Source organism: Aplidium turbinatum, chromosome 6 (assembly GCF_918807975.1).
Source record: "Aplidium turbinatum chromosome 6, kaAplTurb1.1, whole genome shotgun sequence".
Taxonomy (NCBI): domain Eukaryota; kingdom Metazoa; phylum Chordata; class Ascidiacea; order Aplousobranchia; family Polyclinidae; genus Aplidium; species Aplidium turbinatum.
In genome coordinates this window covers 11,108,813-11,123,457 of record NC_137477.1, presented here as the reverse complement: position 1 = coordinate 11,123,457, position 14,645 = coordinate 11,108,813, and the positions used below count along the sequence as shown (strand labels likewise).

At 37.9% G+C, this 14,645-nt stretch overlaps 1 protein-coding gene across 1 annotated transcript; it reads right to left on the bottom strand.

Annotated features, from left to right (window-relative positions):
• Positions 1 to 5,375: 5,375 nt before the first annotated feature.
• On the bottom strand, positions 5,376 to 11,847 carry LOC145772395 (lactadherin-like). Its single transcript, XM_082584272.1, has 6 exons — positions 11,823 to 11,847; positions 9,236 to 9,421; positions 7,755 to 7,823; positions 6,755 to 6,919; positions 5,806 to 5,906; positions 5,376 to 5,513 (listed from the first exon to the last, which is right to left on the bottom strand). Exons 1-6 carry the CDS (start codon positions 11,845 to 11,847, stop codon positions 5,376 to 5,378), a joined length of 684 nt encoding a protein of 227 aa, XP_082440398.1.
• Between the last annotated feature and the right edge of the window lie 2,798 nt (positions 11,848 to 14,645).

Here is a 14,645-nt window from a genome sequence, read left to right as displayed (position 1 = left end):
AAGGCATGACATTTATTTTTCCTCAAATAAAACGAAATTTTTTTTTTTGGAACTGCCCTAAATCTTGGTGTTTAGTAGGCCGCAATTTAGTGATGATTTATCGAAACAAAATCTTGGAAAACTTTGTTATTCGGCAGAAGTATTAAAATGTTCTATCTCTGTTAAAATTTTCATTATTTTGAAATTCGATTAACATGCTGTTGTATCATTTTAGCAAAAAGACGTCATGACTTGCAATTTTATGTTCTCCATGAAAATCCAGTTAGTCTAATTTGAAAATCTCAAAAAAGACAGGCTTTTGTTAAGTTATACAAAAGACCTTCGACAAGCCTTAGTTTGAACGGTACGGTTCAATGATTTGGACAAATGTTAACACTTAAACTCCCTTTATCGTTTGTCTGAATTTCTTGTAATACTTATAGTTTATTTATTTCTTTCATTCATTTTTTTCATTACATACGGTAGCCTATATTAGGATGAGAAAATGTTCTTTAAAATCGATTGGTAAATCTGCAGTCCAGTCGACTGATACGAGTTGAATTACTCGTGTCTTGATTATTTCAGAGCAGGTATTTTAGGAAAGCAGAAGTGCAAATTTTGTAACAGCATTTAAATTTTAGACAGATTGTTTGCTCAAATTTTTAACATTGTATGCAAGGAAAAAAGTCACAATTGACAATGTGCTACTCAAAATGCATGCTGACATGGAAAATGGGAAATCAAGTTAGGTGCGTCATTGTCTTCACCTTCTACAAAAAGAGAACACTTGATGATAATGATGGTTGTAAAGTCCGATGAAATTTCTTGTTGACCTTTGCTAAGTTGGTCTGTCTGATTAGCTTTATTCTGTGTAGATGGATTCTAAAATGCGACTCGCAATTAGATTTTCGTATATGATTTTAATGTACGCTTCAGACAATTTACATGCACAATAATTTTTGAGCTTTTGATTCGACTTTCTACCGTAGAATAAGCAATTTTAGAATGAAAGAAATCGATCTCCGAATTATAATTTTTTTCTTCTCTTGGTGACCTGTGCAAGTGAGAGCAAAACATTAAAAAACAAATGATCTAATAAAAGAAAACAAGTGAACAAAAAACTAACGTGAAATCATTACAGCAATTTGTTTTTACTTATTTTACTACTTTGGAGAAAAATGCTTTTACGCTATGCACAAAAATGTGGATACAAACCAGGATGATATTTGGAAAAACAAATAACGTATTTGTCGAACACAAAAGAGCATGGCATATTATTGTGGTAAAACTATTTGTTGCTGTTGCTGAAAACGCCATTCCATGTTCAATAAATGCAGAAGGCTAAAATATACAAATTTGGCAGTAATAATAATGATGATGAAACTACAACATAATTCAGAATTATTGTCGCATCACGAAAACAAAAACCATCTAGACGTAGACCATTAGACTACAAGAAATAGCTTGAAACAGTAAAGAAATACCATGAACTATGTAGAAAACAGCTGCAGTCAGCACAAGGCTGAGTAGGCCTACTCATTAGAACAGTGAACAATTGCGATTCGCTGACCATAAAACTGTAGCCTCCACGCTAGCCATTCTATTAAGACTATATTCAATCAACTACAGTATATGCAGAGGTACCATTCCGTCTTTATTTCTAAGATTTGTCGTTATTTTGACGGGTAGGGTCTTAGAAAAACTGATTGTCCTTATTTTTAAGAAATATCCTTGTTTTTGACTTGTCCTTATTTTGTTTAATTTTCAACAATCAGTAAACAAACTTAGTAAAATGACAGTCAAATACCTGCTGCATGTAAAGGTATACCTAGACCTAAACTGCCATGAGATGCACGAAGTATTTTTTTACAAACAAGGAGTTGCTGAAACAGATTGTTTCTGGGAAAAAAATATGGAATGTGATATGTCACGGCTCATATAAATGTGAAGATTTGTTCAAAAACGTTTGTTTCGTTTTGAATGAGAGAGAAGTTCTTTTATTTGCATCAACAGCACATGTACAAATTTGATTTTTTATGAAAACTTAATTTTTTAGTTGTCCTTATTTCGGGATCCATGTCGATGGCAACCCCGAATGTTTCTCGGCAGCCGATTGTAACAAGAATTAACAGCAATAAACACGTATTTCGCTCATGAAGCTGTTGGGCTCACACGTCGCACCGCCAGGTCATGCCACAGGCTATCAACACCTGCCTTAACCATCAATTGAATTCTTACAGTTGTTGAAGGAAATGTCTGTCGCGGTCAAGTCTTGCTATAATTAATCGGCTGCCAAAAAACATACCATGAACTAATTGAGTTTATATACACTCTATAAAAGGCCTATATCTGAGTATTAACATATTGCTGTATGGAGCATTGAAGCATTCTGGTGCAAGTTGTTGTTTAAAAATAAAAGAGTTTTCAACTTTTTGCCATAACACGTCATAAAGTATTCATCGTCTACCTCATGAAACAAGTAGCGGGTCACCTTTGTTTTAATCTCTTGAAAATGTACATAATAGATTCTGAGACCAAAATCTACAAGTAGAGTAGTTTAACCTAATTTATCATCAGAAAATAACGAGACAAAACGTTTGATTTAATAGGCTACAGATCTGGTTTGAGATGTGCTTGGTCCAATGGAGATCTTTACCAGATTAACTGAGTATTTACGTATCCGCTAGCAGGGATGGAGGAACCACGTGAGCCTGGGCCCACCTACTTTATTTTCTGGGTGGGCTTGGCCCAGCCACTTTTGAAAGCCAAATATTTTTGAAAAGGTAGCGAAAGATTTGACCAAGATAACCTGCAGTTTTTTGTGATATAAAGAAAATAATTTTAGTTGCAGCAAGGATAGAGGATGCAGTAACATTGTCTCTAAAAGAAGGCACTTAAACCAGGCTAGATGGGGATATTGATGTTAATTCTCTCGAAAACAAACTCAAGCTGTTAAAATAGATAAAACATTTACATAGATTTATCAAAACTAATACAGTTTTACCTGAAAATCCCTATGTTTAATGGTACTGCAAAAAGGTCTTTTTCGTGCCACAGACTGGCGAAAAATTACTTAAAAAGCAGATTAACCCAAGAGCACTTGAACCATAGGATGAACAGTTGAACACATTCACAAAAACTTGATCGATCAGGTTGATCTCACCCAATTTGCCAAGAATTTATTGCTTTTGTCACAATCAATGTGCAAGGCCTCGCGACAGGCTGCTTTGTACCTTGACCGAACCTGCTGTTTTGATTGTGGAATTCTTATGCTATATGTTATTATCGGTTACTGTCCTGTAGTGACCTCGGATTGCCAAATCTTTATTATGTGACGTATTTCCAGAACATTTTGTGGACGTGCAAGTCGGGAATATTCTTTGCTTGACTTGCCAGGTGTTAGGTGTTGTGACATCATGAAGATGTTTGCCAGTAGTAAAGTTTGACAAAATAATGAGTTCTTATGATGTAACGTTATTGTACCTTCTCGAAGTTACTAGACCATCAAACCTACTATAAATAGTAGCGTAATTTGCGTAAACTGTTATTATAAGAGATTGTTGTTGTAGTAGTTGGTAATAGATGCAGAGATTATTGTTGATTGAGAGTTGAAGTAATTGAATACGAGTAGGCTACATGAGAGTTGGTGCTCATATAAATTGTGATTGAAATTAAAGTTACATGAGAAGCTGTGAGTGCACTTCGTTAAAATCCTTCAAGAATTTTCATTATCATTTCACTAGTACAACTATCCGACCATTTAGCTTAATTGACTGCTTTTCGGTGATATCCCATTAAACTACGTCATTAATTTTTTCCAAGTCTCTTTCCTGGTAAGAGATAGAAAGAAATCGTGACAGCTTTCAATGATCGTATTATCAACTTTTTTAGGAAAAAATTTCAAGTAGCCTATAATACAATAGCAGTCACTTATATAGTGACTGTTGAAGGAACCTTGTTGTTGTTTGTTACCAGTAGGCCTATTATATTTGTATATTGGTGGTGCAGCTGTTGTGTATGCACAAAATACTGCAGGCTGTTACTCCCAGATAACTTTGCTGACTGTTAAATATGTTTAGGCCTATATACCAGTAGCCTACTGGTACTTCTGGTATTGAAACTTTGTGGTAATTAGCTGTGCCTTTTTGATGCCAGTAGCCTATTATATTTGCATATTGGTGCTGGTGCTGCGGCATACATGCGCACAGCCTACTGTATAATGCTGCAGATTATTTATCCCAGGTGGTATTATAACTGTGTGTGTATTGTTTCTTTTTTATTTGTGTGTTTATCGCCATACTTTGTACAGCACTATAAAGCGTAGAGAAATAAAACATAGCAACCCCAGCGGGCCCAACACACTCCACCACACACAAACAATACAACACAACCAAAACAAACTCAAACGCCCTCGACACGTAGCCTACATGTGTCCTCATCAGGAATTAAATCTGCAATAACCTATACATGAAATGAAAAATCGGAAGATAGATTTGACTTTGCACTGTAACTGTAACGACACTCTTGACTGAAAAGCACAAACTGAACAAATGATACGAGAATAATTACGAGTAAACTATGCGGTGGGAAACAGATCACATGAGGTGTAGACTACAGGCATTGGACAAACAATTAGAACACACACAACAGGAACGATGAGCCACAGGCGAATAACTGCCGGTTGAGAAATGGATTGTTACGTTTGATTCTTAAGGCTTCCATGAGCTTAGTCTGAAAATCAGATCTGCCTCGAGAGATGATTTTAAATTGGCCGATCGAAACATTGTCAGTGCACGTTTCACAAGAGGCGATGTGCTCTTTAATTGCACTTTTAGTTGTTAGGTTTGGGTTTAAGTGTTCCCCGGCCCTTGTCAACAAATGTCTGGTTGACATACCAATGTATGTGTTGTTTCCTGACGAGGACACACGTACGTGTCGAAAACGTTTGAGTCCACTTCAATTATGTTACACCTCTTGCGTGCAAAAAAGCATGCTAAACCCGCCAAGGTTACCATATTTCACTTCTGTATGGTTCAACAAAGCAAACTCTCTACCAAAGCTTTATCACTATAAAGCAATTTAACAATTTTGTAAATGTTTTGGCCAAATTGGGATCAAAAATGGAAACTGTTTGCTTGTTGGTACGAAAGGCAATCATGAAAACTCAATGTAAAAATGATAGAAAATATTTGGAATGCAGCAATGCTAACAGGGGTCTGGGGGGCTTCGCCCCGCAGAAGTTTGATTGACTTTGACTGCTGCGCCTCTGGGCCCACCTACTTTTAAAATGGTTTCTCCATCTCTGTCCGCTAGTGCTCAATGAAAATATGATAAATGAATAAATGACAATATGCAAGTTCACAATCGAGTGTAGGATAGTTTTTCTTTGATTATATTCAGCATGAGAAGTAATCCAAGCGTAATGAAAGATGTCCACTCCATGTCAACGCAATCAGCCGGAAATATCTGGCTGTAATCGGTTTGTCAAATCTGTGGATGACGTAGCTGTTCCGGTCGTTATTACCAGTGAAAACCTGGAAAAGAATAATTTAAAAAGATGAGGATGAAATTTAATCAAAACTTTAGCTGAAGTAATTCTAATTTCAGGCATTGCGTAATCAGAGCAATAAAAGCATCCTCAATTGTGTCATATCAAATTTTCCTAACAAACACAGAAAATCAGGGAAAGAGAAGTGTAGCATAAGTACTGCACTATAGGTCTTCACAGTTATAGCTATTACAAAACAACTACGCTTAGCAACTTTAAAACTTAGCAACTTGGACGTATGTATTTGACATGTCCAGTCTACGCAGTAAGAAAACCACCTTTTCTGATCCATCTTCGTTCAGCATGAGTTCTAAGGTGCTCACAGAGTTGCCAAACGATATTTTGTAACTCGTCACCCATTGATCAGAATCACTCCTTCCTTAAGTGACAACACCAGTCACGAATATCGGTACTAACAAATCGACTTGTATCCATTGTCCAGCTGCCACTGTGTACAATGAAAAATTAAAACTTTGTTCTCAAAACGAGCCAAGTAGGGATTAACGTTGGGCCGCGAAGCCTTTGATTGCAAGAGTATTGTAGAGAAAAGACCAAGGCCAAATTACATGTGGATCGCAAAAGACATTTCAGCAAAAGTATGTGTGAATGCAATACTTTATCATTGTGAAAAATAGAAAGCAGAATAATCGTCACTTTTGTAAAAAAGTAGGCTCTATAGATAAAAGTAAAAGGTATATAGCCTACTTACATATAAAAATAAATGTCATTTGTCTGACATCTCACTCCGTTCAAGCTAACATATAGGTTACCTTCCCATGATCACCACAAACGCTCAACAGTATACAAACCTTTTTTTTTAAATGATTCACTGCAACTTATTGTTAGGCCTATGTTGTCATTAAAAATTTATTTTAAATTCTACTTCATTGCTGAAATAAAACTATGAACTTCAGCCTCCAAAGAAACTTATTTTTTGATGATTATGGTAAAAAAAAGTTCTTGGTGAGGAGATTTCTGCTCACTCCCAACCGAAATAGTTGCTTTTCAAGCCTTAATTTTTATTTAAATGGTTTTGATTTGTCAAAACTCTGGAGCTCTCCCAATTTTTTTTGGATTTGCCACTGCATACAAATGCTAAAATAGAAATTACAAAATGAAAACCAACAAACAATATTTATTATGTAGTTTAAACTGAAGTACCGTACTTGATAACTGATATTAAGCAGAACATTTTTGCTTTAGTAATCCAATCTATTATAGCCCCACCTCTCAAAGCAGCCCATCCGGCACTTAAGAAAGGAGATCTACTTCCCTTATAATCCAACCTCCCATGGTGAGCTGCGTGATTTGAAGCATGAACAGTGGATGCGGTGATATCTGAGTCCCTGACTCTGCCATCTCTCAATCCCACCGAGCATCGCTTGACTGCACCTGCCAAGCATTAAATTTAACATTTCAAGGTTCTTCAACTGAATTCTCAGATGATGCTGATTTAGCACCAAGTTGAAGCCCAAATAACTTGTTTATTGCAGTTCGTATCATTTCCGTCTATTAGTAAAATATAGAAAATTTATCTAGGACAATGAAAATTGTACAATTTGTCATTTACTTTCTTAAAAACTTCTTGCTTTAAAAGCAATATACAAATAGTGTTTTTCAATGTATTGGAAATCAGCATAGGCTACACTGCTATGTTTGAATCTCTCAATCTATTTCGTCATTACGGTAATGTCTGCGGCTTTTCTTAATGACGTCTTTGTCAGTGGCTTACACAGTCAGTGATAGCTGTTGATTTTGCAAAATTTCAACGTCTAAAGACGTCCGTCTGATGTTGAATAATGCAGTTGTAAAATTGCTTTTAATGAAAACATTTCACTGTTGTTTTTCCAAGGTAGTCAATTATAGTGTGTAATAATTGAAACAGTTTTGTCTATGTATGATTCAGAATATTGTGTTGGCCAAAAAATATATTATCCTGTGGAAGTAAAACGGGTCTTCAAGGAACATCAAAACGTCTTATATGACATTTGTTCAAGTCACAAGATTAAAAAGATTTTTTAGTTGAATGGTTGACAGAATGCTTGTGTTGTATTCAGAATTCTTTGTAAGTTCTCATGAAATTTTTGATACGGATTATAGTGATTAATAATTTGATTGATTTTATCAGCAAAAAATTAATGATCTTTGTAGCCTGCTTGATTAAACTCACAGAATGAAGAGACTTCAAAAGAGAAGAATTATTCTCTTTATATTGAAAATCACTCACTCTCGCTTTGTAGAACAGACGCAATGTTGGTTACTGCGGTAATCCTCTCAGTTATCCCATTCAATGCATCTGCATAAAATATTCGAAATAGTATTGTTCGAAATAATATTTGTTAAATTTTGTTTGATAATGGACGGTTTGAAATAAAATCCATTACTTAAAATTATCAATCAATACAAAACGCTGTGTTCAAGAGCATGTGGCTGTGTCTTCGGCAGGACACTTAAAGACATGCCTGAAGGTGGACACGAAGATTGGCTTCCTTACTTTCCATCCACTTCATTTCAACTACCGCGCGTAAGCTTGGATACGACAAAAAACTTATAGTCTAGTGTATGTTTATTGCACTGATGAGACCTTAAGGTCGAAACAGTGACGTCCTGTCTTCAGTTAAAAAGTTGGATAAATATAAAAACATTTTTCTTTATTAATGTAAGATTTCATTTTCTTTCTTCTTCACGTGTTGAAAAACACGTAGCAAAAGGCCAGTAAAGTAAAAGGCCAGTAGTAACTTCTAATACAGTATTAGTGCTTTTTGCGTTCATAGATTTTTTTTTATTCCAGAAAAATAGTGTAAAAAATAAGCAAAGCTACAAAAGCCTGAACGTTAAAGAAGTGTCTGGAATCAAAATTCTTTGGTCAGTACAAAAGAATTAGCAGAGTAACAGTAACTTTTACCAGACATAGTTAAATCAAGCCTATGCAAATTGTTCTGAAGCGACACAAAACCGAAGTGAAACCAGAACTGAAAAACTGCTTCAAATGAATATGTGGAAGTGGTAAACCATACATGTACAACGAAATTAGTTCACGGCTTGGACCTACAAAATATCGAGGCTGTTTGAAATCAAAACGTTTTAAAATTTCCAAAATACGTTGCTTCAAAATTAAGACACTAACTTCGTACTATATCTGGTATAATAGAGCCTAAAACAAAACTACAAAAAGAACAAACACTAACATTATCTCACAATGAATGATTTTTCTTCCAGAAAGGCAAGAGATATATTTAAAAAAAGTTCGAACGCACACGCTTAATAATAACAGAAAACACCGTGCTTACGTGTCCCATAGAAAATTATTTAAGGCTCTGATCTAAAAGTATTTCACTACAGATGATTTGATTATGCGTTATTTTTTGCCATTCCAAATTTCTTGTGATAGGAGCGCCATTAATTCACAAGCCAAATTTTTTAAAACACGATTTTGTGTCATGCACTCGCTCTCTGGATATTACCTTAAAGGACTTCTTATTTGGAACTTTGTGATAAAATATCACGATTTGGAATTTTGACGTTATACATTAATGACATATGGTGGCAGCTGCGCGTTTTCTGCTTTGTCGAACTTAGATTTACATTACCAAAAATTGCTGGTATTTTGGTGTGAAATGTTGGCAAACAGTTCAATGTGCACTACATAAACAAGCTCAAAGTGTCGCTTTATTCAAAACATCATTATCGCACTTTCGCATCACCCACCATTCAGTTGCTCAATTTTTCCATTCAGTTGTTCAACCTCGCTGGGATCACATCCACAACTTCCCGGCTTCCCCTGACTCCCTTTAGGTCCAGGGGGTCCCGGAGCACCAGATTTCCCAGGCCGCCCCTGGATTAGGTCAGGGGGTGGCCCAGTGGTTGTTTTACGAAGGCAAACCTCTTCATCACCTTGACCACGTGAGACGGTCAGAAGCAAAAGTGTGGTCGCGATTGAAAGAAATACATATTTGAGCTTTTCATTGTTTTCATTTCAGAATGCTGTCGTTCAATATGTCGGGTAATTTAACTTATTTGTAATTTCTACAAATCATAATATAAACATTATTGAGAAACTTTTTCAATAAAATATGCTTTAAAATATGTTTTGAACGATGCTGTTCACTGCTCCTTCACCCTACTGATTTCTTTAACTCGATTTAAATTACATTAAATACTTGGAATAATCTATCGTTGAAAAAAACTCATGTTTTTTAAATCAAATTGATGTTAAACTGTGTGACTCTTTTCTTGTTTCCTATTTTTTTTATTTTTAGGTTTGTAACTGGTGTTAGGTAGGCTACAAACAGACAACTGATTCAAGCGTTTTAACTTTTCATGACTAGTCACTTTTACAATCCATTAATGTGTCGGTTTATTGCACATTGGATATATTACACTTTTGTTTTCATCCAAAACATCAGCATGATAAAAAGTAACATTACAATACAGTTTGTTTCTCAAAGGCAACATCATGACACTATTGTCTCTTGCTTGCAACATCATAATACCCTTTCTCTCTGACTGGCAAAAAAACTATTTACCCCATTATAGGTTTGTTACTTCATGTTAGTTTTGCTATTGTCTCACAATCTTAAAAAATAGCCTCATACCAGACTTTCCAACTTACTGTAAAACTGTGAGAGATATAACCTTTCTTTTTGCTACCGACTGCCAATGAAACCACATGACAAAAGCAATGAAGCAAGACACGCATGACCAGCTCAACACGTCACCAATGCAATACGAAAAACATCTAGAAAGAAACAAATGCTGCTACAGGAAAACTTTCGTGGAGTGTTTATATTTTTGATCACAAATGTACAAAGCCATTGAGTAAACATAACATGTAATAGATTGAATTTTGCTTTTAGTAGCATGATCATTGCTTACTTCACAATGTAGATATTAACGACCTGTTTTAGCCGTCATAGTACATGACTAGGGTACTGTGTGTTCCGAAACAGTTACTACCACAGCGAACTCGCAACATCAGGCTAAAACTGGTCGTTAGTATCTACAATCTAGTGAAGTGAAATAGTGAAGGTAACATAACATGTTTTGCATTATTTACTATAAGTTATCAACAAAAGTTAACTAGAGCAGTGGTTTCCAACCTTTTTTGTTGCATTCCACTTTTCGCTAATTTTGGAATTTTTCATTCCTCCCTTAGTAGGCCTATGTAAAATAGACAAATTACTGCATTAAAAGCCTCTACAAGTAGGCTATGCGAAACTGCCAAGGAATAACTTATCAGTGGCTTTTTCAGTCCGAAAATACGATTTCAAAAACAAACATGCAACCGACAACAGACATGGAACATTAGCAGATTACAAATATTCTGATTGGTTTGCGTGTCAGAAGCATTCGAAAATTTAAAAAAACAAAACATTTGTAGTGGTAAAAAATTAAGATTTTAATGACCCACCTAACACTCATTCATCAAGAAATGTTGTTGTTTATTGTTAAATTATTGTTCACGAAATTATGGCCAAGTTATCTGTCTCCGTATTGTGACATGGATTGTCGCGCAATCGTGACGTCATCATTGCGATGCACTGTCACGCTTGAGCGACAATCTCTCGTCATTCTTTTTCTAATTTTCTAACTTGTGTTTTCCAAACGTGGTTCGTCTTCCTTTTACGATGTGTGAATCTAACGGACGGACGTAATTAAGAGTGTGAAGTGACTATTCCACATCACAATTGAACCCGTCTCTTGTTAACAATATACCATCAATCTTCACTCAACACATGTGGAACTTGAGTCGAAAGTTAGGAAGAAGACAGGTTGGATAGCAGCTCATATACATAGCGGTTATCAAAAAGAAAGAACATCTTCAATTGTGATGTGGAATAGTCACTTCACACTCTTAATTACGTCCGTCCGTTAGATTCACACATCGTAAAAGGAAGACGAAGCACGTTTGGAAAACACAAGTTAGAAAATTAGAAAAAGAATGACGAGAGATTGTCGCTCAAGCGTGACAGTGCATCACTTCAATCGTGAGTCTGTAGTTACCGTACCCATCTTCAATTGTGTGGTTCTGGTCACTTCAATCGTGAAGCTACAAGAATTGTTTTTTGCTGGTGCTGTAAAACGCATATTGCTGGCCAACCGAAGCGGCCAAAGAACAGCAATCGAAAAAGCGAAACCAGATCTCCAGCTAGAGAAGTCACTAATTCTACTGTGGGGCAGTATAAGCACGGTTACTTTATACTGCCTGAAGCGGCTGGGGAACGGTCACCAGACCAACAATCCGTCGACGATCGAACTGTCCGAGGAGAGCAAGAAACTGTGTTATTCCACCGACCACAAGACGAAGCGCGCGACGCCATTTTGAAACTGGATCACGTGGACAAAGAGTGCGACGCTTCTTGTAAGGGCAGTGGTGCGAGGACTATTTCCTGCCTCTGGTCAGTGTGTTACTTATTTGATTGTGTATGTTATCGAGCTTTTATAGCAAATTTGTGTAGCCTACTGCAATTTAGTAGTAAAAGTTAATTTGTTGATTACCGTAGGCTAAATATTCCATTTAATAAGTTACTGAAATAACTATGAGTGCCGCTTCCCTTGAGGACTGTCTGTGGGTCTCGGGCGGGCTGGGGAGTGTACAGGAGCCGGTCCGCCGATCTTTGGTGGGGCGAGGTGGATCTGTCGCGGAGAGTGGGGCCACCGTAGCGCGGCTTCCGGTGAGTGGACCAGTAGTACAGTCACAACTGCCCTCAGAGGTCGGTAGAGAGGAGGTTCACCAGGAAGTGTTAGGGCTACAGAATGACAGGGAAGCCCGTCAACGAAGGCGTCAGCTACTTAGTGACATCAGTGCGGCCACGAGACAGCTTGGGGAACTAAGAAGCAGAGACGAAGTGATAGAATTTGAATCACAGCATGTCAAGGCTCTAGATTGGAGGGTTAGAGACTTTTGTGCCATTACGCAGAAAAAGGACTCCGAACCTCGAGTCGCCCCCGAGTTTGAAATGTTGGTGAGGAGATGTAAAGAACGATGGGAGGAGCTAACAGACTCACCCCCAGTAAATTCAGCTTCCCTGCCAAACATAACCATTGGGGTCCCTCCCTCATCTGCAGGGAAAAGCAGAAGGTCTGCGCATATTTTAGCTCAGATTGATCTGGAAACTCAATTAGAACAGATTCAAATTGAGAACCGCTTAGATGAGGCGCGAGAGACAAGGAAATTGAAGGAGGCCCGAGAACAGGAAGCCCGAGAAGAGCGTAAGCTGGCCAGAGAGCTTAAGGAGGCCCGGGAACAGGAAGCCCGAGAAGAACGTAAGCTGGCCAGAGAGCTTAGGGAGTTACAAGTACGTGCAAGCTTGCAGAAGCAGATGGCCATGTCGGAATGCTATACAGAGAAGACACATAGCTTGAGGAGTTATCGCACGCGGGATTCCAAGACGAGCGCCCAGGTGAAAGATGGTCCCCATCTCAAGGAAAGCGAGAAACCAAAAAAAGCCCCTCACTCAGTGTTGTCTAAATTCTGTGCCCATATGGAGGCTGCTAACAAAGCAGACAAGTTAATGGCCCCTAGCTTAAATGTACCTGTTTATGAGAGACCTATTAGACCTCCGCCAGGATTTACTGATACTACTAGGTATATCCCTAAGGGTAGTGCAGTCCATGATGGGTATTATGGCTTACCCCTGCATGAAAGTAACGTGATGGCAAGGAGAGAACAGCAACCGCCCCTAGCCTACGACGGAGCGTGCGAAAAGGCGTCAAGGAAGGACTATCTTGACATGGCCTCGCTCATAAAATATGACGGGTTTTCTATGCCCTTTATTGTTTTTAAAAACGAGATAAATGCTTTGTTAGAAAAATGCCCATATGAGGATATGAGACTGAGCTTGATTAGAGCAGCATGTATTAAAACTGCTGCTCAAGACATAGGCTTGGTGATCAGTAGCACCCCAGGTTACAACGAAGCAATGCGTGCTAATATGGCATTGGAGCGTTTGTCTTTAAGATTTTCTGTTCGCGGCGGTTTTAATTCTGAGGCTTGTGTTAAAAGTATCCGATTTGGGCCGCGTGTGTCGGGGGCTGACATTACTGGTTGGCGCAAGTTTCGGGCAGAATTACTAGATTGCCAAATATATGCGGCAGCATACAAGCGGTTGGACTACCTTGAAGAGAAATTTGTCTGTGATTTAGCTAAACGTTTGCCCGTTTATGCGCGTCAACGCTTCATTGATTTCTTAGGTGATAAATTTGGTTGTACGGCGGACCCTTCCTTTGATAGTTTGTTGCAGTTTGTTATTGCGGAAGAAAATGCGAAATCAACCGACTTTGGCGTTTGGTTAATGAGTGAGGACCATAAGTCGAGCAATAACCATTCTTCTGGTAAGTCGGAGAGTAAAAGGGATGCGGGTGCATTTCAAGTGAAACATACGGCGGCCAAGGTTGACGGCTATGGTAATATAAATTCTGCAACGTCAAAAACGAGTGTCTCGTTGTGTGAGTGTTGCCTTTCGTTTGGTGTGAATGTGGATCATGGTTTGGAGGTATGTCATCGTTTGCAAGGTATGACTGTGGCAAAGCGTGAAGAGTTTTTCTACAAACATTGGCTCTGTTATAATTGTGGAGGAAAGCATCGGGCTAGAGATTGTCGCTGTGCCATGAACTGTGATCAGTGTCAGGATGCTAACTATAAAACGCCGAAGCATTTCGCTATGTTGCATGAATGGGTCGTTAATGATAGGCCAGCAAACAAACCAGTTCCAAAGAAGGTACGCGAGTCCGCTGTGGACAAAGTTGACAAGTCTGCGGTTAATAAAACTGGAGTTCAAGGTAGAGAAAAATCAGTCTCTTTGAGAAATGTGAAAGTGACACCTTGTAAAGTTTTAAACCGAACAGTTGCTGTGAAGGTCATAAACCCGGCAACTGGCTTAGAAAAGTTGGTGTACTGTCAGCTTGATTATGGATCCCAGATAACGCTGGTATCAAAATCTTTGTGTGCAGAGTTGGGGTTACAGCCCTATGAAAACATTTCCTTTACCATGAAAACCTTGAACGGTGACGCGAAAGTTGATACTGGTTTGGTCAAATTTGTTGTAAAATCGTTGTCGACTGGTGAGAGCTTTAACATAGATAATGTTGTTTGTTCGACGCCATGGAGCGATGACAT